This window comes from Typopeltis vanoorti, chromosome 5, assembly GCF_054136105.1.
Source record: "Typopeltis vanoorti isolate ZY-2024b chromosome 5, IOZ_Tvanoo_1.0, whole genome shotgun sequence".
Classification (NCBI taxonomy): Eukaryota; Metazoa; Arthropoda; class Arachnida; order Uropygi; family Thelyphonidae; genus Typopeltis; species Typopeltis vanoorti.
Window position 1 is genome coordinate 144,380,998 of NC_143553.1, and position 26,950 is coordinate 144,407,947.

General features: G+C 35.4%; 1 protein-coding gene across 3 annotated transcripts in view; it reads left to right on the forward strand.

Moving 5' to 3' along the window:
* The first annotated feature begins 2,994 nt into the window (after positions 1–2,994).
* The window catches only part of LOC150106901 (survival of motor neuron-related-splicing factor 30-like), a 159,259-nt gene continuing 135,303 nt past the window's right edge, over positions 2,995–26,950 (forward strand). For all 3 annotated transcript variants that reach the window (XR_016548334.1, XM_090392809.1, XM_090392810.1), the window contains exons 1-2: positions 2,995–3,061; positions 17,246–17,311. Coding sequence is in view for 2 of the 3 variants with exons in the window: in XM_090392809.1 (XP_090248935.1) it covers positions 3,005–3,061; positions 17,246–17,311 (123 nt within the window). In the remaining variant the exon portion in view is untranslated. The remainder of the gene's footprint in view (positions 3,062–17,245; positions 17,312–26,950) is intronic.

Here is a 26,950-nt window from a genome sequence, read left to right on the forward strand (position 1 = left end):
CCATCGTCTAGATTCTTAGCTGTTTTTGTATGCTCTCTGCAGGCTAGCCATGGTGGCCCTTAGTGCCGTTCACATGCTCTTTTCTCTTAGGATAATTGGGGCACTTTCTCTTTAGTTGAGTCTGGGGAGTCAGAGTTGTGTCCGTCTTCGTCCATACCTTCATCCTTGGGTGGTTCTGTAGTCTGTGTTTTGCGTATTTTCTGCGTGTGGGTCTCACCTTGGTTCTGGTGGGTGGAAAGACGACTAAATCCAATTTTTTTACTGTGTTGGCGGTATCCTCGCTTTCGTCATCGTCCCTCGTTGTGCAGACCAGTTTCAAGGAGCCTGGCTATTCCGCTTCAAATTTTTTCAGCAGTTTTTTAAGTAGGCTTAGCTCCAGTCCTCTGTCCAGTGTTTCTATCAGGGCGTCGGTGTCTATTCCGTTCATTGTTAAGTCTAGTAGGTGTTGATTGGGGGGGGGGGTTGAGCTGTTCAGGACGTGCCTTGTCTCTTCATTCCACCACGTGTTGAAATTTCCTTTGGGAGGCGAGAGACTACTGATGGACACAGGAGAGGACCTGAGAAACTTGCATCAAAAAGCTGAAAGCTTACCTTTTCCTGCGCCACTGTCTAGCTTTTGGAGACTGAATGGGCAGTTCAATCTCCACTAGTAGGCCAATGGGAGACAGCTGCCCATGTCTATCACTATAGACATGGACCAGCAGACATATCACCATGTATATCACTAATTATAGGCAGCCACCGATAAAGCCGCTGGCAAACAAGTGCTGCCATCTCTTGCTACCTTACACTAACAGGATATGTTACTGTCTGAAATAATGTGGATACTGGGGTAGATTTTCTTGAGTTTAGGGGACGAAAAACCAGACTTTCCGGGAGGAAAACCCGCTTGACCATGCCAGAGATCGACTAACCCGGGAAGCGGTCGAAAATATGCTTAGAAAAAGTTCCTCCAGTCGACGACCAGACTTGAACCTAAGTCTAATTTCGAGCGACCAAGTGCAGAGGACGCAAGCGTCACTTCCACTGAGCTACACAGCCTACGCTGTCACTTAATGATAATAATTATTATTATTATTATGATCCACACTACTGATGTTTAGTGACCTGCAGCATTCTTTAGTAGTTTCCTAGAACAAGTGGTGACGCATACGATCAAGTGTTTTGCATATACGCTCCTTAAGTGACGTTTATGTACATCTGAATAAAGGTCTCTTATTCAATGGCTGGTAAGTGTATATTACTACAAATACGGGAGCGAAAGAAATCTAGAACGAAGTTTATAAATAAATCGTGGTGTCCTGTCCGCTATTGGTGTCTCTTCCCTAGAGGAAGATAACAATGCTTTCACTTCTTATTTAGAAAAAAATATGAACCTGTACAACCCACACTATTTCAGACAATAACATATCCTGTTAGGGTTAGGTACCAAGAAATGGCAGCACTTATTTTCTGGCCTCATCGTTGCCGCTTTAATTAGTGATAATCTTGGGTCAGCTATCTCTGCTGGTCATTCTGTGTCCAAAAGCTAGACAAAATTAAAGGGGAGCTCGCCTATACACTAAAAGAGAATAAAAAGAGTTTCCTGAATTTTTTTGACTCAAAAGAACAATAGCAAAAAAATGCAGAAAATGGTATACAAGAACATGGGATAATATAATAGAAAATTTGGAAATCTTTCAGTGAAGAGACCAAAATAATGAAATGAAAAAAAAAATGAAAATGGAAATTTTTTCTTCAAAATTCAAAGAAAAATGAATAAGGAGGTAAAGAGAAATTGAATCTGGACATAATCAGAGAGTAAAATTCTTTGAAAATTTATGGAAAATAGTAATGAAACTAAATCTGATTTAATGCTATCTACTAACTATACATTGGACGAAATAACATTACAAGAAATATAACAATAAATACAGCAAAGTGAATCAGGATGAGCCCTGGAGAAGATGGAATGAATATAGAACTCATTAAATAAACAGGTGACTGCCGATCAACGAACTTGTAAAATTGTTTAAGTATACCTGGCAGCAGGAAAATTCTCAGGAAATTGGAATAAAGCAATTATCATCTCCATATATAAAAAAGAGATTAGCAACAGCCAAAACTACAGAAGAATACTTCTAAATTCTAGTTATAAGTTATATGTATGAATATTAACTTCAAAACTTAAATCATATGTAGAACATAAAATCTGTACACAATAAATCACTTCCAAAAAGAACGATGTCGTATTGACCCAGCTTTTTCATTACAAACATATTAATGAAGAAGCAATTTGAATTTAACATAGAAATGCACACAGCATTTTTAGATTCCGGAAAACATTGGATACAATCCCATGGAAAAAAATTATGGACCTTTCTCAAGAAGCTAAGCATTTCAATTCAGCTTCTTGCAGTGATACGCAACATCTATGAAAATAGCCAAATAGTTCTGAGAGAATAACCCATTAAAGTCTAGAATGACTTCCTGACCTCTTTCCTAGAACTTCATAGGAAAAGAAAGCAGTACACATAACTAAGAGTCGGTCCAAACCTCGTTTGGCTTTTCACGTGAAAGACATCCAAACAATCCCGGATAGATATCTACAAGCGAATGTTCAGGTTTTCATAATTTTTCTCTATCTACACGCTCGATTTTTCTTTACAGTCTGATTCTCATCTTGTATCCCATGTCATCTAATGGTGGACTGTATGCGTGCGTGCGTGCGTGCGCGCGCATGAAAGAATTTAAGCAACTTAAAGGAAATTATCATATATAATTAGTCTATGAGTTCAATGAATTCTCTGACTCCATGCAGATGCCAATAATAATAAATTTCTTAGCTAATGCTGAGAAACTTATTATTAGCGGAGTTTTTGAAACAATTTCTTACTATACAGTGAATTACAGTACTTCCGATTTCTTTGAAGTTATTTTTTTCTCTTCCAGGTAAGGTTTTATTTTGTTAGAGGGCGCTTTTGTGTAACTTTCATTAGCATTCTATACGGTTTATTTAATAGAAATGGCGTCTGAGGATCTTTTGAGTAGTTTACAAAGCTATCAAGTTCAGTTGCAACAGGTAGATTAAATTTGCAATGTTTGAAATATTAATTTAGTGTTCCTTAAATCAGTTTGTGATAAACAAGTCTTTATTTCAGTATAAAGCATCACAAAGAAATATTACATTATCATGAATAAATGTTTCTAATTTAATACGAATTGCATACTTTGTGTTCGCAAACCGTTCATATCTAATTTATTTTAAATATATTTTACAAAGATAGGAATACCAAGATCATTTGTTTCAGGCGTGTTGCATATTTAAAACAATTTTTACTATGCAGATGTAGAAACCCTACAACATTATAGCAGATATATGATATCAATTTTTAAATTTCGTATTTGGGAGAGTGAGTAAACAAAATCACAGGCCATATTTCACCCACAGTCCAAAAGCTCTTCCATTGAAAATATTAAACAATCGCTTTGCTTTTGAACATCATAAGTTGCACAGCTCTTATAAATAATGCCTGAGTTATACAGTCTAGTTGCAGCGTGAAAATGGAAACCACTACAGTTTATATTTTCACGTTGCAGCTGAACTGTCAGTATTGTAAGAGAGAATCGGTAATTTAAATTTCTTTGGTCGCAGCTTCTAAAGGCAGTCTTACATTATTAGAAAGCAAGCTTAAGAGCTATGAGGTAAAAATAACGATTCCACAGTTTTTATGATGATGACCAGACATGAAAGCCCACAGGTCTTATTAACATTATGGTGCCATGTGTGGGTGATTAATTAGAAAAAAGTACTCTATTAATGTGTTAAAGAGTTGGAGGTTGTCCTTGGGAAAAACAGTATGGAGGAGATTGTTCCAAAGAATTAGAGGTGGACGTAATGAATGAAGATAAGTATGTTTGGAGTTGGACAATGTGTGGATGTTTGCCAGTGGCTGTACTAGTTCTTACATGGTTAGAAGAAAGCTGAGAAATATTAGTGGCCAGTTCAGAAGAGCAGTGCCCATGAAAGTACCAATGGAAAAGGCACAGTGCAGAAAACAGAGCACCTAGGGGAAAGTGATGGAAGGGAGTCTGAGGGAAGGGTCACCTATTTCCTTCTTCTGCATATACAAAATTCTTAGAGAGGTTTTAGGGTCACTATCTCAAATATGGAAACAATATTACAAGGTTGGTCATATCTGAGACATAAGTTGTTAGTAGTTGAGCAGAAAATAAGTAATGTTTTGAATGGAAAATAACACGTTTTTTAGAGGCTGAAGAGGCTGTGTGTAATATATTTGTACCAGGTTAAACTGGATGTGACAGCTCAAGATAAGAAAGCTGATCTTGAAAGGAAACTGGAATATTTTTTATTTATTAATAGTTTTTATTTATTTATTTTTGTTATAATGAAGTACAGAACCTTCCACATAAAAGGCATCTCTCCAGTTATTCTCTAACATTATGCTCCAGAGCTAACATCGGTCCTGCTTTGTTTCTATAATTTATATTACACAGGGGGCGGCCCATAAATCACAAAAGGGTTAACATTTAATAACTTTATTTATTAATTTGCGAAGTCATTAGTTATATCACCTACTCTCTCCAATTGTGAAATTATTTCATGCCAAACTTTGTTTGCTTAAACTTGTATAAGGGATGAAACCAAGAATATAATTTCTTGGCATCTTTAATTTAAAGTATAATCAAGTGAAAAAACTTTCCACACCTGACCTTGTGGCTTACATCACCCACCACTAGACATGTATCATGGAAAGGTTTGGAGAAACTGGTGCCGTCACCCTTGACATTTCCAAAACTTTCGACCATGTGTGGCATTGATGAGATTTAAACAAATTGCTGTTCTTTGGTCTCCCTGCCACCTTCTGTAATTGAGTAGCCAGCTTTTTCTCTGGTCGTACTGTGAGTCATGGTAGATGGTTCTCTCTCTTTGAGCTTTACCAATGCTAGAGTGCCTCAAGGCTCTGTCCTATCACCTACTCTCTCCTGTACATAAATGATTTGCTTGCAATAACCACAAATCCTATCCACAGCTTTGCATACTAGTTTCTCATAGTTTCTCAAATGAGAAACTATAATAGTACTATATAAAAGTATATATAGTACTGCATAGTTTCTCATATGAGAAACTATCCCAGGCCACAAGGTCATCTGCAACTAGTGCCTTAAACATTGAATTACACACTATCCTTCAACGGGATAAGGACAACCTTGTCATGTTCAACACCAAAACATTCTTGCATTTTCTCATGTAAAAGAGATCCCACCTCACCTACTCTTACCCTCAGTAATATACAAATCACCAGACAAGATTAGATCTCTCTCTCTCTGCTTGGGCTAATGTTTACCTCCAGTCTCTCTTGACATAAATGTATCACATTAGTAGTCTCCTTAGCATCCAAGAAAAAGCATTTTCTTTTGTTCAAGAGCCTATTTTACACCCAACCACTCTTAACTATATCTGCCAATGTTTAGAATATTGCTGACATTTGGGGTGGTGCACAAAACTTCCCTTAAAATCCTTGCCGCCATCCACAGGCGAGGAATTAGGCTCATATGTGATACCTCTCTTACAGATTCACTTCAACCTCTATCTTACAGTTAATAACTACTTATATTTCAGCAATGTCACATTGCCATCTTCAGGGATCACATAACAGTAATATCTGCATGATCTATCCCACAGTCACAACATTTCTCTCTTTTCTGCAGGTACTGCTCCAGTGAATTTGCAACTTTCTGTTGCACCTGTTTATACAAGAGCAGCAACTGCAAACACACCAAACCTGCTTCTATTCTTCCTCTTTTTATTCTGTCCTCTGCAACAGCCTTGCTCATGAACTATTTCCAAACAACTGGAATCAATAAACCTCTATTTCAGTCCTCATCTGCACCCCACACGTGACACTGATGTGTATGTGTTTATTGGTCCCTCAATCTATCGTGTATGGGATCAACATAAAAAGAAAAAATCTCAAGCACAGAGCCCTGTAGCACACAACTAGTCGTCTGTCTTCTGGATTGTGCACCTCCACATACTACTCTTTGTCTGTCACCCAACTTCTTATCCATCCCTATTTGCTCCAGTTTATGTAATTTAATGTTGTATCCTGTTAGCCTTTGCAAAGTCCAGTATTATTGCCACGTAGCTACCCAGCTATCATTTTATTATAAAAACAAGTGAGTAAATTAATAAGATAGGACTTCTCCTTCACAGTTTTAATGTTCCTTTATAGAGTATTATATTCCTATCTACTCATTCCTGGATTTTGCTTTTGATCAACTTTTCCAGTACCTTAACCACCACTTCTGAGATATCAATGTCTATAATTTGCTACCGCTTGGAACTTCCTTTATGCAATAGAACTGTCTTATCCTCTTTCCCAATTCCTTACCAGTGAAGATTTAAAAACTTGGTCGGATGCATTGACAATTTTCTTGCATATTCATAATATGCAAGAAAATTTCTCATCTAATCCAATGGCCATGTTTACATTAATATTTTGCAATATCCAAAGCTCCATCTATTCTTTCATTGTTATTCTTCTTACTTGCCATATAGTAAAATAACTGACATTTCCATTTGGCTGCACTGCTAATTTCCTCCCTATTCTTAGTAACGAAAACAAAATCACCTTCCTCCTTTATATGTTGTCCATAACATTTTTTCCCATCTCCAGTTTGATAATGCTACTCATCCATTTAATTCCTACATGATTTATCCTCCTAACCTATAGGTACAGCCTGATAATGCTTTCTTCAAACATCCTTTGACCATCTGTCATGCACCGTTAACACCCTTGAATATTGTTATACCACTCTGCACTTGTTCAAACTGCCTCCTAAGATTGTTATGATTATCTGCTTTGTAGTTCTACATATACCTTTCTTGATTGAAATTGCTACACGTTTGACAGCGATCAGGACTGCATGATCATTCTCCTTAATCAGAGGCAGTATAGATGTAGCTCTTTGGTTCTGGACAAATTATCGAAAGCTGTAAAAAAAATCACTCTCAAACATGAAGTCTCCTCCACCATCACATGCTCTTCCACATCAATTTCTCTTAATAGCTGTAATATTCCACTTCCTTTTCTTAACGTAGTAAGATAAAGAAATGGAATTAACATCCCCCCCCTTACCAGCTAATTACCCTACAGTCGTGCTGATTTGTTGATGCATGCAATACCCTTCCTACATCTTTTATCAGAACTTATGTTCCATCTATATACAATCCTCCATTAATTAATTTCATTAATGCTTAGAACGTTTTGCCTAGTTGAACTAACCATTGCTAAAACTTCTCTCCCTTAATCCAGATTCTTCTGCATCACTACTTGAATTGGTTGTGAACTCAAGGAGATAGTTTATATATTCCTAGGATCCAGCCATCCTAATTACACTTTATATTGATTATCCCGTTCAGGTTCTAAGCCTGAAAAACTGTATTCCTGATACTAACAACATCATGTTCCTTCCTAATATCATCATTTTTAATATGATTCTACCATTGATGCCCATCTGTTCATTCCATTTTTCGCACAACTTCCATATCTCTCTTGTCTCCAGTCTTTGATCAACTGTTTTATTTCTGATCCCACTAAGTTCAATAAATTGATTGGTTTGAACACTATCTTGTATACATCCACTTTAGTGTTTTGTTCTTAGGTGTCTCATTCAAGATACAGCTAATATTTTCCTTATTTTCATAATCTTCATCTTTTTATTTGCTGATTTTTATACCAAATTCATTTCAGTAGCTATTCAGTTTAGTTAAGGAATCCTGAAGAATTTTACTGGATTTAAGACTATAGCATCATCTGTATAAAGTAAAGAGCTAAGTTGAATATCTTCAATTTTGATATCAAGCTAATGTTACTTTACTACGTAATACAATCCGTATAGATAGTGAATAACAGTGGAGATAATGTGCACACTTACTTGTTTTACACCTGTTTTTACATCAAACCATCTTCCTGTACTTAAATTCTGTTAACTTACAACTCAAATATCTTGCATACTGCTCACTATAATGTTCCATTTACACCTAGAGTTTTAAACGACTTTTTTTTTTTTTTTTTTTGCTATATGCCTTTTCCATAGCTACAAAACTGAAATACAGATTCTTGTTATATTCTCATGATTTTTCTGTTATCATGTGATCCTAGCAACCACTATTTGGCCTGAGCTCCAGCTTTTTTCAACCTAAAATTTTTCTTAGCTTTTTCTTGCATAAATCTTTTTCATGTTGGTGGGTCTTGTAATTCAACAGTATTAAGTGATCAGACTGAAGGAAACTGAGTGAATTCGAAAGAGGTGGAGGAGTTGAAGCTAATCTACAACCCAGTCATGCTTTGTACCACAAATGCTTGGCCTTTCCTCTGAGGGATGTGGATGAGCTTCACCATGTGTACCACCACCACTTTGTTTATTGCAATCTTGAAATGATCAAAAGCCATGTTAAGATTCCAGGGCAAAGACCTAGTGTACTATCTCTTCTAACATGCAGCATGAATGATGTTTGCAAAAATTATGTCAGATAACATAGAGAGACCAAACATTTCTTCTAAGGGTGGGTGTTGTTTTTTATATTTACTCTGTGGACTATTTGCTAGAAAGCATACTGGACTGAACCTAAGTAATGCTTTAAAAAACTTCTGGGTCAGCTAGTGAATAATTTTATATAGTCTGGTATGTAGATGATATGTACTGGAGCGACGTCTTGAACATGAACTTACAGATAAGTCGTTTTGATATCTAATAATTATATTTTTGATAATTACTAGTTGTGTCTTTGTGTTTGACTGTATGATTATTTTAATTTTTTAATTTATTTATGCTGTGTACAATACATAAATAGTGTTATTCACTGATGAGAACGAGAACAGTGGCATCCAGGACATTGCTGTTTGGGGAGTTTGACATGGGGGATTTTGTAAAACAGTGTGTGTGTGTGCATGTGCACGCTATGTATTTGTTGCCAAGAGAAAATGGATTGTGGTATGAGTAAGAATGTATTATAGATGTTTTATGAGCCAAATTTTTGAGTCTTGTTGGATGCAGGAAAACAAAGTAATGGAAGTAAATGTTGAAAGTCATGAAACTGAAGGTGTTGTAGCGAATGGATTTGCAGGTTTAAATGACAGTGAAAGAAATGTGAAAGAGAGAGTATGAATGAGATGATTGAAAGTAGTCATAAGATAGTGTATGCAAAGATGAAACCAGCAGATTAAGATAGCAGTGTGATAGGTAATGAGGATGAAAGTGTGACTAACCTGGTAGAGATAGCCAAGAGCAGTGAGAAAGGAATTCAGGATATTAAAACAAAGTTGGTGAAGATGAAGCAATTGCAGAGTGAAATTATGAGAATAACAGGGTATGTATGGAAGTGAGAGAGGAAGGCTGGAATAAAACATAGCAGTGTGAGGTGTCCAATGATTCGAGAGTGGCCATGTGGGGATTCGATTAGTAGAGGTGTGGTTATTGAGAAGTTAAGGTTTGCTTTCCATTCTGTTTAGATTGAGTAGTGATCAAGGCACTAGATATGAGAAAGCAAGCAAAAGGGTTGGTAATGGTGGTAGGCATGAATGATCTGGATGGCAACAATGAGAATGTATGGATGGATGTCAGGAGGTTGCTAAGGAGAATAAAAGGTAAGAAAAGTAAAAGTGGTAGGAAAGATAGTCAGCATATTGCCTAGTTATGATAGTGATGAATTGAGATGGCAAACAAGGATTACGAATGGGATTCCAGGAATTGTGTGAAGAGAAAGGAATTCATTTTGTGAGTGTGTGGGTTTCAGGGATGGATGGAGCTGTATAAAAGAGATAGGCTATATTTAAATGGATTTGATGTGAGTTGAAGAAGACCTGAGGAAGCAAGAGGTGGTAATGGAAGAGCAGAGAAGTAGAGTAGGAGGAATGAATGCAGAGGCAAAGTGGCATGAGTGAAGACAAGGAACACCAACAAGGGAAATGGGGGGGAAATTTGGGGTGGACAGGGAGACATTGCACGAGAAGAGTGGATGATGGATATAGGAGCTTATGTACAGTAGCGAACAAATTAATCCAAACAAGCTGAATTTTTGTCAAATTTTTGGTTTGGTTTTGTTTTTGTTCAGTTTACAATAATTTTGGGTTTGGTTTTAATTCACTATTTTGGTTGAGTACTGTGTGTTTTAACTGTCCATATGATGGTGATGTGCATTATGTAAACAAGTTGACATTCATAGTGTTTTATTCATTTCGTATAGCTATAAAATGGATACATCTCCAAGAAATTAAAAATATGTACTCTTTCTCATCTCTGACTCAGAGGCAAATTGTCAATGAGTGTGGTTTTGTTTTGGGTACTGTTAATGTAATTGAATTGCCCACATTTTTCCACACTTCCTTTTCTCCTGACAGAAAAGGAAAATGTGGGCAAAAAAGGAAAATTACACTTACTCAGGATCATTTACTAGTTAGGAAAAGCGAAATGAATCCAAGATTGTCTGCTGTAGACTTCCAGCTAGTAGGATTAATGTTTCTGACATGACAATCCATCGAAGATTGTTTGTTGAAAGCAGGGAGAACTGCCCACAGACCAAAAAAGAAACAACTGCTGACGAAGACTGTTGCAGAAAAAGAGGCTCCAGTGAGCAAAAGTGTAATGTACAAAGATTGAACTGTTGAGAAGTGGAAGGTCATATTCTCAGATGAGTGCTATTTCTTTGTCCAAGGAGATTGAGTACCCTATGTTTGCAAATCAGTGGCTGAGAAGACCTCTCCCTACTTTCAACAAGCTCCTGAAACACCAAACTAAAAAGATGTTCTGGAGTTGTTTTATTCATGATGGTCCAGAATCACTTGTGGCTGTTAATGGTATGATGAAAAGTGACTAATACATAAAAAATTCGAGAAAACAGTGGTCCCAACAGATCCAGAAAGACAAAGAACTCATCTTCCAACAGGATCTTGCTCCATGCCACACTTCAAACAAAGTGAAAGTGTTCTTCAAAAATTACATCCAGTTTCTTCAGTGGCCAAGTAACTCTCCTGACATTAACCCAATGGAAAATTTGTGGTCCATAGTGAAAAAGAGACTTGAAAAATGAAATTGTGATACAAAGGATAACTTAATACAATCCATTATAAAAGTAATGGATTGTATCATTATGGTTTTAAGATGCAGAAATAAGAAAAATGTGTTTCTATGTTGGTAGAGTACATTCCTGAGCGAATTAAAGACCTTATTAGGAACAGAGGAGCACATATAAATTATTAGGTAAAGTTGAAGTTTAATTTTTGTACTTATTTTCTTGCAAAATTAAAATTTTAAATGTGAGTAGTCGGATTAATTTATTCTTCTCTGTGTGTGTGTGCGCGTACAAGAAGGGAAGAGTGGCCAAGAGAGGGGGGGGGGTATGGACAAGTTATATCTGAGGAATGGGGTTGGTGAGGCTTGCAATAGAACTAGAAATAAGCTAGTATGTATGTTTACAAATAACAGAAGTATTTGAAATAAATTAAATGAAATTGTAGCATTAATAGAGTATATTAACCCCAAAAATTGTTGGAATAAGTGGGACATGGTTGGATGAGGATGACATTCTGACAAGAATAGAGATGGATCGCTACGATATTTTTCATGAGGATAGTAAGACAAGAGGAGTGCTGTTAATGGTAGTAGCAAAGGAGTTTTTATCTCTTCTAAGGTGAAGATGAGAAGTGTAAACAGTGGCAATTGTTTTGAAGCAGTATGCTGTGAAGTAGAAGTGAACAGAATGAAATATCTAGTTGGGTGTTGCTATAGACCTGGTAATGTGAAGGGCAGTGAGAAGAAAATGTATAGGCATATGTATACTCTGTCTAATAAGAAGAGGGTGATTTTAATTATGATAAACAGATTGGAATGAAGAGACAGCATCTGGGGACAACTAGCATGAATTTCATGATTTTTCGAGGGACAACTACTTTAGGCAGCATGTAACAGAGGGTACATGGGGATTAAGGATCTTGGATTTGATTATCACATCAGAGGATGTTATGAATGAGATGTTAAATCTCTACAGTTGGTGAAAGTGACCACAGAGTGTGGGTGGTAGCTATCCATATCTGGACTTCTGTGAGAAAGGGATATATGTGGAACTATTGGGCTAGTGATTATGATAAGCAGCTGACAGCTATATCATGGAATGATATAGCTGTCAGCTGAAGAATTGGAAGAAAAGGAGATCAGGGCTGCTTGGAATTTGTTCAGGTACTGTCTGGCAGAGGCAAAGTTTGAATGCATTCCACAGGTCAAGAGGTCAAATAAGGTGGGTATAAAACAAATGAATGAGAAGGTGAAGCATGCAATTTGAAAAAGCCATTATGGAGATAGCATAAGAGAAGTGGTGGTAATAGTTACAAAGAGCAAGCAAGAGAGGTAACTTGGTAAGAGTAGCAAAAGTGCAGTATGAGCAGCAATTAGCTAATGAGGCCCAAAGAAATCCTAAAGAGTTTTTTTCGACATGTGACTAGGAGACGGAAGAATGATTATGGAAGGATGATACTGGTTGGAGAGAAGTAGAATGATAACCACTGAGGAGGATATAATAGAGAAGTTAAATAAGCAATTCATAAAGGTATTTCATCCTTGTGAAAGTGACATCATGCAGAATTTGAGAACAGTGGGGGAGGGAGAAGACACTGATGGTGAGTGAGCAGGAGTATATGAGGAATTGAGTAAACTTGATGTCAATAAGGTTGTAGGACTTGATGATATATCACTATGTGTCTTTAGGGAATATTCTAGGATGTTAAAAACTGCTTTAACTTATATCTTTAACACGAGTCTTAGATTTGCCCAACTTCTAAAGGAGTGAAAGAGGTCAGAATTGTTCTGCTTCATAAAGGGGGTAATAAGAGGTTACAAGCCAATTTGTTCGTATGGAGTTGTGTAGCGAGGACCAGCATGGATTTGCTAAAGGAAGACTGTAATCTTCTTGTTTTTAACAAGGTGACAGGTGCATTGGATAAGGGGGATACCTACACAGTAGTATGTTTAGATTTTGCAAAGGCCTTTGACAAATTGCCACGTGATGAGCTGGTAATTAAATTGGAACAGATGGGATTGGATGATAAATAGTATGTTGGATTAGCGATTGGTTGGGTGATAGGTATTAGCAAGTTGTGTATAAGGGAGCAATATCCCAGAATAGGAAAGTCACTAGTGGTGTGCCCCCAAGGGTCTGTTTTGGGTTCATTCCTGCTTAATTTGTATGTAAATGATACCGGGAAGGATTTGAATATTGAGATGCAGTTGTTTGCAGATGATACAAAGTTGGGAAGAATTATGAGGAGAGTAGAATGGATGTGTTCTAGCCTTGCAATTGGACTTAGACTTTCTAAATGGGCAAATGAATGAGGCTGCCAGTTAAACATAGCAGAGAGTAAGGTTTTAAAGATTGGAAAGCATAGATGGACAGAGTGTAACATTGGTAGGGATATCTTAGGGGAGGTGAAGAGATGAAGGATCTGGGAGAATTGGTGGAAAAGGACCTTTTTGGGACATTTTGCTAAAATTGTGAGGAAATTGCTGTAAAGCAACGATGCAGAGAACACTGACATGCAGGAGTAAGGATGTTATGATTCCATTGTGTAAGGCTTTGATTCAGATATGGTTTACTGTGCATGGATTTGATCATTAGGTTTTCTAAGGATGAAGAGAGATGTTGGAAAGGGCTCAGAGACGATTGACTAAGGTCGTTTCTAGTCTCTGGAATATTGAGTATCTAGTGTGTAGGACAAGGAAGGTCATGATTGAGATGTATAAGTAAGTAAGGGATTATTACTGGATTAATGTAGATCAGATTTTTCATAGAATGTGTAGAGGTGGAAAGAACAAGAGGCTATCCCTGAAGCTGTATAAGGAAGGTGTGATCAAAGGGGTAAGTAGTAGGTTTTTTGCTTGGAGATTTGTGGATGGTTGGAATGCATTGCATGAAAGTAAATGCATTTAAGTTATGGTGTAATGAGCTTATACAAAGCATATAGTCATTTCATTGGGGAAGTTGCACTAACTAGTTTTATAAATTAAAAAAAAAAATAGTAATGAAATATAAGAGTGGCTGAGCTATTATTATTACTAAAAGGTTAAAGGGAATCCACCATGACACTATAGGACTTTGCTAAGGCATTTGATAGAATGCTACATGAAAAGCTGTTACATCTGAATGGTTTTGGTATTAGGTGTCTGGAGAGAGAGCGTTGTTCACCGAGCATGCTGATATTCAATTTCAGGGAAACTTAAACAATTAAGGTGGAAGCACGTGAGTTTGTGTGAGAATGACCAAGTGAGGAATCTAGTATCTCAAGCAAAAATATTGAATAGGGTAGTCAATTCAGAAAGTAAAGGTGGGTGGGGGAATGAAGGGATGCTGCCATTTCTATATACTAATGCCAGAAATATCAGGAACAAGAGGGAGGAGTTTTTGGCATTGATTAGTGCAACCTCACCAAAAGTTATAGGCATTAGTAAGACTTGGCTAACAGCAGATGATGTAGTTACAGGGATAGAGTGTGAAGGGTTTAGTATTTTCAGGGAAGATAGAGAAGATAGGATGGGGGGGGGAGGAGTACTGCTGCTGATGATAGATGAATTGCAACCAAAAAGAATAGGAGACAGGTGTGAGGGTGGCTGTTCATTTGAAGCAATCTGGTGCGAGATTAAGACCAGTAAGACAAAATATACAGTTGGTTGTTGCTAGGCCAGGGAATTCCACAGATGATCTAGAAGACATGCATTGCCGAATTAGTACAATGAGTGCAGGTTGAGTGATTATAATGGGGGACTTCAACTATGGAGATATAGACTGGAGAGAAGAAAGATCACATGGCAAAAATGAAATAGAATTTATACACCTGCTGAGAGATAATTATTTTATCTCATGAAGCATGATGGAGCAGACTAGGGATGGGAGAGTATTGGACCTGGTCATAGGATCAGAAGAGCTATCCTTAACCAAGTTGACAACAGTGCCTCCAGTTGGTGAAAGTGACCATACAGTTTTGACTTGGGAAATTGTAAAACATGAGGAATATTCTATCAAAATGGGATATTTGTGGAACTACAAGCCAGGTAATTATGACATGCTTAGGAAGAAGCTTAAATCTGTACCATGGCATAAAACACTGCAGGGTGAGGATGTTAATAGTGCATGGAATATAGTTAAGGGTCATCTAGAGGAAGCAGTATTAAATTGTATACTTAGGGTAAGGAGAGTTAATCAGATAGGAGTTAGATGGATGAGTAATTGAGTTATATCATTAAGCATGAGCTGCAGAAGAAGAAGAATGCTGTGGAAGATATATGAAGAGAAAGGTGACCAGTAAACTCATGAATAGGCTCAGGCAAGGAAGGCAAAATCAGATTATAAGAAGAATTTAGCCGAGCATTCCAAAGGAAATCCCAAAGAGTTCTTTCATTATGTGGCAGGTAAGAGGAAGAATGACTATGTAAGATTAACCTTAATGAGTGATGATGGTCACCAGTAGACAGAAGTGGATAAAATAGTTGCGTTACTAAGTGACCACTTTGCAAGCATATCTTCCTAGTGAGGTTACTGCTTTAACCTATGTGGCAGGCACTATGTGGGAACAGAGATGGATGAATTGGAGCTGCTTAGGATATTGCAGAATCTCAATATAAATACAGCTGTGGGATTAGATGGGATATCAGCTAGGGTTTTGCGAGAATGTGCAAGAGAACTGGCAATACCTTTGACTAAGCTGGTTAATTTAAGTCTCAGCTCTGGTAGAATTCCAAGGGAGTGGAAAGAGGGCAAAATAATTCCTTTGCATAAGGGAGGTTCTAAGACTGTAGTAGCAAATTATAGACCAATAAGTATCTCAGGCATGGTGGTAAAAGTACTGGAAAAATTGGTCAAAAAGAGAATTCACAAGATTGGGTGAATAAAAATATGATGCTGTATGAGGGACAGCCTGGCTTGGTGAAGAGTCGGTCATGCCTTAATAATTTACTAACTTTTTATAATAGAGAAATAGCTGAGTTTGATAAAGGAAATGGCTACATGATGATTCTGCAGAATTTTTCAAAGGCATGTGACAGAATATCACATGGAACACTTATGCAAATTAGAGCAAATGGGGATAGATATATGACACTGGTTAAGTGGATAAGAGGGTGGCTGCTGGACAAATATCAAAAAGGGGTGTATGGAGGGGCAGAATCAAGGCAAAAACAGGTGACTAGTGGTGTGCCACAAGGTTCAGTGCTGGGACCATTGCTGTTTAATTTGTACATAAATGATATAGGAAATAACCTGAAAGGAAATATTCAGTTGTTTGCTTATGATGCAAAGATGGGGAGGAAAATCAGGGATTCTACTAATATTCAGCCCTTACAGAATGATTTGAATAAGCTGGAACTGTGGATAAATGATAATGGCTGTCAGTTTAGTGTTGATAAGTATGAAGTTAATCACTTTGGCATGATAAGATTTTCAGTGATATGCATTTTTGGGATTATGCTTTGAAAAAAACTGAATTTCGAGATCTTGGAATTATGGTGGATAAAGTTCAAAGGTTGTATAACAAAAATTACAAATACAACTCAGGATAATTGTGATGCTAAAATGAACATTGACATGTGAGAATTAGGAAGTATTTTTGCCTCTTTACAAGGTGTTGATATGACCACATGGATTATTATGTGCAGATTTGGTCATCTGGTTTCAGAGCGAAAAAAAGAAGCTGTGGAAAGAAGAGTTACAAAGGTGATATCGGGATTATGGAATTTAGATTATGAAGACAGATTGAGAGTATATGGACTGATGTTGAAACTTCTGAAAGGGTGTTATAAGATATTGATTGATGAAATTTTTTGTTATATGGAGAGAGAGGAAAAGGGATTACTCATAGAAGTTTGTGTGATTAAGAAAGGTGTGAAGACTTGATTTTTCTCTAACAGAACAGTGAATGAATGGAGCAGTTTACTTGTTGAAGTGGCGAGTGCATCTAGTGCGAATGTGTTTAAGACAGAGTATGACAGTTGTTGTGATATATATATATATATATATATCTTCCCTCAATGAATTATTGAGTCATGTTATCAGAAACTCCCTGGAGGACTGATAATATAACACTAAAGTAATACATTTATGGTAATTGTTTTGATAATAATTTTAACAAGTCTTTTGTTTTGATAATAATTTTAACAAGTCTTTTGTTTTATATAATAATTTAACATTTTATATTTATAGGTAGAAGCAGCTCTTACTACTGAGCCTGAGAATGGAGAACTGCTCAAATTAAAGAAAGATCTTGAAGTATGTCATATTTTTATTTATGTTATTAACTTATTGAACAAGGTTTTAATAATTACAATTCATTATGAATGCTAAAGAAAATGGGGATAGTGGTGGTCCAGTTTTAATGAAATTTGGTTCATGAGCATAGTATGTCTCATAGGCTTATAAAGTGATGAATATTTCTGAATTCCTTACTCATAGCTATCAAGAGGATAAAGCATCATCTCTTAATTCAATTATTTTTATATAATAGGCTATCGAGACCTTCCTTTGAATGTGTGCATAAACTTGGACATTATCATTTATCTTGGGACTTAATGGTTAACAAAAAAATAGTTATATTGATATTGAATTCTCTTTCAACTTTTGCCTTTGTCACAAGGGCATTATTAACAACTGTTTCATTCAACATTCCTGAAAAAGGTAAATACATGAATTTTTGTCATTGTGCTTAAGGTCTTAGTGTTATGAAGTCAAAGCTGTAACTAAAATTGGAGGGGGGGGGTTGAGTTGTAAAAGTTAACATGATTATTAAGTGACTAGCAGGAGAATGTTTGGAAACTTGAGAGATAGAAATGACAGTGAATATTGAACTAAGTTAGCTGAGTGGTTAGCATATATGCTTTCCAATGAACAGGCTGCAAGTTCGAATCCTGATATGAACTTCATGCCTGGTGTGAGACCAGTGCTTATTGGAGTTGTGAAGTGGCTTGAGAAAGTTCCATGTTTGGTCTCTAGAGCAGGGTTTCCATACTATGGAAAAATAAATGAAAAAATACAATTAAAAAAAATTAATAAAAATGGGGAAAAAATCCTTAGGTCATGGTGACCTAAGGATTTTTTTTGTGGGTCGGAACCACAAAAAAAATACTGTTAGCAAGTCACTGATTTCTTTTACAAGAATGATTAGAGCAGAAATTTGACCTGCTATAACTATCTAAGCTAAATGTTTATTGGCTTGCCATTTAACAAAATGTCAAGTGGCAAATTTGAAGTATTAAATCTAGTTAATGAGAATCAGAGCACTTTGAAATAGTGAGTAATCTCCAAAAGCATCTTTTTTGCAGACACAGGTTGTGCATCATCAGTTGCATCAAAAATTTCAATCAAATCAATATGATTATTTGTTACATTATATTCCTATGAGAATTTTATTCCAGTGAGTAAAAATGAAGATTTCGTATCTTGTTCAAATTATGTATTGTTACAATAAAAGTTTTTATTGTAAAAATACATAATGTGAACAAGATATAACTTTTCATTTTGTCTCACTGGACTAAACATTTTCTGTTTTGATTCTGAATTCAAATTTTGTCAATTACATTACATTTCTTTGATGATATTTCATTTTTACAAATAACTACAAACTGAACATAGCTTGCATTGCGAATATAATTGCAATTTTTTTGCTTTTAAAATTGTTGTAATTGTTAAAATAATTGCTTCAACTGGTTATGTTTATAATGTCAGTTTGCCATTTTCAGATTTCTTAATCATGTCCACATTCTATTATTTTTTCGTTGAAATCAATTGATTTTTTTAATATTTTTTGCTACTTTTAACACTTTCACATTCACTGCATCTCCTTTTGTTTTTCATATTTCAAAGGTAATAAAAAAACAATGGTATATTTACATATACCATTCTGTTTATTATTATTATTATTATTATTACCCTTGAAATCCTCTCACACTATTTACTTGTGTGTGCTTATTTCAAGTGTTCAACAGCTGGAGAATATTCAATATTGCATAGAAAAGGAAAGGGATTACTAGTCTAAGCATTTTCTGTTGTGCATTAAAAACATTCTATTCTCAACAGACTATACTGCAGAAGCAAGAAAAACAAGTAGCTAAATACAGTACAGAGACAAACAGTCTACATACTATATTTAGCAACAATTAATATAATTAAAAGCAACTGGAATGATACTTTATTATGAAAAACACTCCCCTCCCACAGACACTATGCTGCGTGTATGCAAGCAAAACAGATTTATTGTAGCATGAAACATAGTATCTAACTAAATACGTTTGTCCTAACGTTGTCTTGCAAATTTTCAGTTCCAGAAAATGTGTAACAACTGTTTATAATGCATTCATTGGGTCCAGAAAGCCATACAGTTTATGTAAAGCAAGTTTTCTAAAGTAAATAAAGATTATTATTATTACTACTGTTAAACTTGGGTTCCAATTTTATTTTAATACTTGTATTCATATATATATCTTTATATTTATCCTCTGTTCTGACTTACCCCCCCTTAAGTCATTTCTTAAGCTAACATCAGTGAGTCATGTCTTAACTATCAATCTAGGCCGATGAGCAATTTTACAAGATGTGCACGTGGGCTATGAAGACAAAGGAAATGTTGTTAATTGGTGCCATTTCCTTTGTTTCAATACTGGTACTGGTTCTTTGTTAATTTTAGGGAAAATTTATATTTATACTGCGCCACCCTAAAATGTATTTCATGAATATTTATTCATGGAACCAAAATCTAGATCAGCACACTGTCTCGTAATTCTTAAACAATTAGCAGAGTATTCTCAATTAATCTCACTGTTAGGATTTATCTCGCAGTCATAGCCCCCTATTTTATGTTTGTTAATCTTACCTCCCGCCTTGGTTCGAACTTTTATGAACGGTTCAGTAAAATGAAAATCAGGCAAGTCTTCATATTCATTTCAAAAGAATTTAACATTTAATTCACTGAATAGACAATACATGTTATAAGAAATTTTTACTGACATGAAATTAATCTTGATAATATTGGGAAGTGAGTAGTTTCACTTATGATTGCTAAATCTCCTTTAACATATTAGATCATAATTTCCTACCATTAATTCTAACAAGGATCTAACTCTCATTTATATATGACATCATTAAAGGCTATTCTTTCTATACTTCAGATACATTAACAAATATCTTCACACTATTATTCCAATTAAAGTAAAGAGTTCCTAAGTTTCATCAGCATAATTCCTAAAGTTCTTTCAATGAGGGCTCAGTCCTGAGTTGAGGATTTTACCTATATCTAATTATTGTCCCCTACACAATTTTACATAACAATTAAGAGTCTACATTACTAGTAGTTGGGGATGCACTAGGCCTTCATGTGTATCCCTACAGCACCTTTAATTTCCAGATTACTTTCCAGATTTACCACGGCTTTTCTACATATCAGTTGAATTCGGACGACACATCGCTGACGGGGGGGAAGCAATTCTGGCTCCCTTCTTGCTCATTAATTGGCTGGGGCATGGGTCTTTGATCTCTGGCATGATCTAGAACTTTACCATGTCAGGTCATTCCATAGCCTAGAACTGCCCATGGATACTGCTGCTTGCTGCGATGACCTCACGATGAACTTCTCCGCCGATGACCACTCCAGTACAGGGAACGAGAAAAAAGCCACGAGCTGGCACCTCAGCGCCTTTTAAAACGCGTGCCCTATGTGTCTTGCCTACGTCATCCTGATTTTTCCCTTTCCTCACGACGCGTCACTCCTTTCAGCACCTAGCACCAATCTCTCTCCTAGTGTGCTCTTCGGAGGACATCAGCGTGCACGTTCTATTAGGTGCACGTGTATGACTTCGGGCCATTGCTGTATAATTGGATTGTCCTTTGCTTCAACATTGTAATAGCACTTACATAGATTACACATAGTTTAAACTTCACAAAACACTTAATTATTTTCAATATGATGCATTAGGTAAAACTTTCTTAAATATTAACGTAAATGATAAATTACAATTGGTTATTTTTCTCTTGATATATTAATACTGGCTCTGGAATTGATAAACCGTGTTAAATCTGAATGAAGGTAAAGGTTTTGACTTTTCCTTTCATTCAGAGTATAACACTACTACTGACACCTTCAGGGAGTCTAAAGACTCATCGAGGGGGGTTCGACAGCTGTTCAGGAGGTTCAAGATAGATGCATTTGCGTGCGCGTTTCATATTTTCGATATCATTAAGACATTTTACAAATAAAATTCTACTGAAAAAGTTGCAACTAACATGCCATATAAGCTTTGGGAAAATGTGACTGCCTAATGCAAAATCAGCATGCATATGGTAAAGTTATTTCCCAGCAGCAGTTTCTGCACTTGCCGACGGTGTCCAGTGCAAATGTGTTAATGAACTTTTTTTAGTTTGCAAAAATGTGAGTACTATATAAACTTTGGGTGGTTTTAGAATGAAATTTAGTCTTTAGGTAAGATATAAGGTAGTAGATTAACATTTTGCAGATGTGGATTAGCTCAGGTGAAATTTGATCACAGCAGTTAGTTTTGGCACTGTTAGCATGTTATTAAGTTAGCTAAAAGTCAAATCTATTTGCTTTGATCAAACCTCCCATATAGGAAAACTCGGCCTATATTTTTGATGTATTTGGGTAACTTCTACCTTAAAGCCAGAACAGCTAGCATTACCTCTTGCAGATCATGTATAGGATGCAATGGGAAGAGGAACCTCTATTGTACAGAAGTAATACAAATTTAAGATCCTCAAGAACACACCAAATCTCTATATAATACAAATGTCTCAGGCTTCCCAAAATTTGACACTAATCCTAAAATCCTCCTGCTCATCCTTCCTCTCTTCTGTTACAACCCTGCAACTTTGACCCTCTACTCATTAGTGAGGATTCTGTGTTGGCTCATACTGTATATTGTGAGTTGTATATTGTCTGATTGCTAACTGTGCTCCTTGACAATGCCTTTGTGACAAAAACACTAATAACAACTCACCTTTAGTTGAAAAGCCTTAAAGGTTCTTTTACATCTGACCAGGATTCAAATCCAGATCTTTTCACCCAGAGGACGTTGTTGATATATAACTACAGAGGCTTTTGCAATTAACATTATATATGTGTACATAACATTATGTATCTGCGATCACATTATTATGTCTGTTTATGAAAAAAAAAAAGATGATCCATTTATTAATGATTTCTTTTAGTGAAATTTAGAGTTAGTAGTGATATCCAACAGTTGAAAAGGTCTAGGTTAATTTCCGATCATACAAGTAAAATATTTAAAAGTATATTTTCAAATAAAAATAAGTTAATCTCATTCTGCCACCCAGAATCTTAGGAGTTTCATTCTACATAACATACACATCAGAAAAACACACATAATTTATAGCTTTGCTTTGGTATAACCAATCAATCCAGTTATTCTCTCATTACTATTCCAATTTAAAATTTCTCTTTAAGCTTTTCACAGAATGTTTTCCAAGAATGTAATATGATAAAACTATTTGATTAACACAATGAATTTACCAGTATACATATTTCAGTGACTGAAATGTGTTGCTTCTATGTGGTACAGCTGTATATCTCCATATTATCATGCTTGAAGCATGGAAATAGATTATAATTTTCCCCACTTGTGCTAATGAAATATTTGGGCAGTTAGGGATTTACATTAATTAATCTTTATTTTAAGTATACACAAGTAATGATCCTAAAATCAGTAGCAGCAAGTAATTTACATATCAGTCCTGTGAAAAAGTACTTTAATTGTTAATGTTTGGAAGATAGGTTTATATCCTTCCTTCCTTCCTTCCTTAGTTGCTCCTCTAAGAGACAAAACTTCTACCCAGTGGTGTAGAAGTTTTGTTGGGAGTTCACCAGACTTGTCTCTTATTTCATTCTCTTAGCCTGTTTATTTTGCTTGTAAATTCTCCTTCATGTTGTCTTGATATTTTATTAGGGGTTGTACCATGGGGTTGGGTTTCTTTGCATCTCTCTCTCTCCTTAACTTTTACATGGTAGTTTGTCCATATCCATCTTACATCCCAAACAGCCTGAGTTGAGCTTCCTCAATTCTTTCTTGCAAGGATTTTACCTTTAGGATTCTTTCAATAGCTCCAGTTCTGTTTTGTCTCCTTGTCTTTTGGGTAAGGACAAGTTGATGCATTTCTGTGTCTGAATTAATATTCAGACACAGAAATTATCTGTATTAATAAGGACAGTAAATGTCATTGCCCATGTTTCACTGCATCAGGGTAGAAATATAACTCTTTCTTGCTTACTCATAAATCCTGTTTAATGTGTAGTATAATTAATGCATGGTACCTAGTTGCCATTATTTTTCCATTCAAGTATCCTTTTGGAATAGTAGTTATCACTGTCTCAAGTATTTGAAACTTTGCACCTGTTCCAGACTTTTTTTGCTTCAGACTTAAGTTTGTTGCTTTTTCTCCTTGATATCATAATGGATTTTGTTTACTAATATTTTTAATATTCTCTCTTTTTTTGCCATCACTTTCTGTGTTACAATCTAATGCCCCTTTTTAAATTTTTCGATACAGTCTAATGTCCTGGGCATTAGATTGTGTTAAAGATTTTTCTCTAATTTTGCAATTAAAACAGCATTTGCAGAAACCACTTTGTATATAAAATATACAAATATTTTTGTATATTTTGATTGATTTTCCTACTATAAATTTTCTTCTTTTAGCTTATAATCCTTAACACTGTCATCAATTAATGTGATGAAGAGGTGTGGTGATAACAGGTCCTCTTCCTGTCAAACATCCTTTTCTAAAAATACCTATATCGTTAAAATTCAGCCATCCATAGTGAAATTCTGTTTGTTACTGGATGGGATCACTGCTAATGAAATCTGATTGCATTTAATTTTAGAGTAATCCCAATTATGAGAGGTCAAAAAAATCAGCTTGTGCTCTTAGGAAATACAGAGGAAAATGTATTATTACTAAATAGTTTAGGGAAATAACAACGTAGACTAGGATATACATTAAAATAACTTTTTAATACAAATCCAATATTTCGGCAACGTCACGTTGCCATTTAGTAATAATGCATAACCAACGTCTAAGCCTTTCCACTAGAAGAGGAAAATGTAAGAAGCAAAGCACTGTGTAAAACTAGTAAACAAAAGTCATGGGACGACTTCAGTAAGAACGTAGAAAATAAATATCATAATGGTGGCAAAATATTCTGGAGGCTATTGAAAAAACTTAGAAATGGCGGAAAGAGTACTGTAAAAGGAATCAGAAATGATAAAGGTGACGTGAAAAATTAAGATAAATATATTCTAGATGTCTCGAGTAATTACTTTGAAAGATTTGAAAAATTGGAGTGTCAGCAGTATGGTGGTAGAAAACACCAACAGGAATGCAGTAAAATACATATCCATCCATACTTGAAGTAGAAAAGCAATCATAAACTTGAAATGTGGAAGGGCAACTGCAGTAGATGATATTAGACCAGAAATGCTCAAATATGGAGATCTAAAAGTTTGAAAGTGGTGACTGCACTGCATAATTCAGAAAGCCTGGTCAGAGGGTCAAATTCTGGATGATTGGAGTAGAGCTCTCGTAATACCCACCTATAAAAAGGGAAATAAAACTGTGTGAGAATTACAGAGGTATTTCCCTACTTAGTGTTCCTGGTAAGATTTAATCACAGTACACTTGAGAAATGGGTAAGAAAAATTGTGGAAGGGAAGTTTGAAGAACAAGCTGAATTCAGGCCAAATAGAAGTTGTCAGGATAAGATTTTTACTTTAAGACAGATAGTAGAGAAATCTTGGGAATATAACAAGTATCTGTATTTAAATTTTGTAGGTGTGGAAAAGGCATATGGCAAGGTGCCAAGAGAAAAGCTGTTCGAAAGACTACAGTTATATGGTGTAAATGGGACATTATATTAAGTAATACAGTCTATTTGAGCTGTAAGTCAGTGGTTAAAATTGAAGGAGGTACAGGAAGATGGCTTGATGTTAAATCAGGGGTGCAACACCTTACCTTATCTATCCTTTTCTCTCCCTGCAGAGCATAGGGCCTCAGGTGTGCAACAAGAATGCACATTTTTTCCACTGTTATTCATTATCTATATGGATCATATTATGAAGGAAAGTGGTATTGAACTTTATCAAAATTGGTGATTTTAATCTCAAATCTCTACTTTATGCAGATGTTAGTTCTGAATAAATCCAGTACAAGTCTTAAAGACTCCCTGACTAAAGTGAGTGACTTAAGTAATAAATTTTTGATATGAAAATCAGCAATAGGCAGAGACATTGAAAACATCAGCTGATTCTTAATGGAGAACCTATGGAAGTAAAACATTTCAGCTATTTAGGCACAATTTTTAATAAAGATGTAACATTAAATATGGAAATAGACCACAGAATTAGTAAAGCTGGTATGGTAGAAAGCCAACTGAATAAATTTATATGGAATCAAAAAGCAGTTAGTCAACACTAAACTGTGTATATATATATATATATATATATATATATATATATATATATATATATATATATATATTTGAACACTGTCTTATATAAGACAGCGTTCAAACCAGTTTTAACTTATCGATCTGAGAGCTTGGTTAGAATAACTCTATCAAAGTCTGGAGACCACAGATATGAGAGTTCTGAGAAAAATTGGTGAACAGATGGCATTAATGGTAGTATTATATTAAAACTAATATTAGGAATTTTAGTAATATTAGGAAAAATAATATTTGCCATTGTTGGTATTCAGGAATGTGTTAATGGGAGAGGAGAGATTAGCAAAACAAGTATTCTTTGCCAGGTTGATAGGGAAAAGCGATGTAGGTGGATTGATATAGTAAAAAGTGCCTTAGAAGACAGAAATATAAGATTTGATAATGAAGTCTTGACAGAATAACAAAATAATTTGGAGGAAAATTGTTAGTCAGAAGTTAGTAATAGTGTAACTTTTTTATATAATACTATCGTAAATTCTTGTATAACCCCTGAGGATACTTATCAGAAATTTGATAATGATGATGTATTTAACCGTGAAAGAGGCTGCAGGCTAAACCTACTCTTATTACAGTTGTTTAAAACAGAGATAAAGTTCATAGTTATGTGAAAAAAAGTGCTACATCAATGAATATTACAGTTATCTGTAAATGTGATAATCTTATTAACGAAATGGAAAAACTTTGTCATTTACACACATATGACTGCTTAAAATGTTATTAAATCTACAAGCGGGGGTTGGGGGGGGGGAAGCAGCACTTTGCTTTTTTGTGATGGTCTGGAACCTAATGTGTCATATAACTGAGGTATACCTGTATTGCATCTCTAAAATACTAATAATTTTTGGTGTTTTAGAGATATTTTTAGCAGACTAATAGCTTTTAGCGTGTTTTAGATAATGAAAGTATAGATAATAAAATATCAAAACTCTAACACAGTTGAATGTGGGACGGATTGTTTTAAGTGTTGAAATTGTAATTAGGAGTAAAGTATTTAATCCAATATTTATTGGTCCATAAGACAGTAGTGCCCATTCCCCCCCCCCCCCTTTTTTTTTTTTCCATTCGTGTGTTATAATTGTGGTAAAAAGTCTACTTTCATGATTTGAGGAGCGTTTTATCTCATTTCTTTTAATATGATAGCATTATAGAATGAGTCAAGCAAATCCAGTTATGAGTTAAACTTAAAAATTCCTTGCATTTTTCAAACCTGAGGGCCTTTCAGAATCTGACTCATTATTGAAATCAATTTCAGAGATGCCTGGTTTTTAGTACAAGCCAAACATTTAAATGTTTAGTTGTTAAATATGATATTAAGCTTTGTTCCTAAAATGTTAATGCTATTTTATATATTCTAATTACATAGATAGGAGTTGAACCAGTGGTTAATT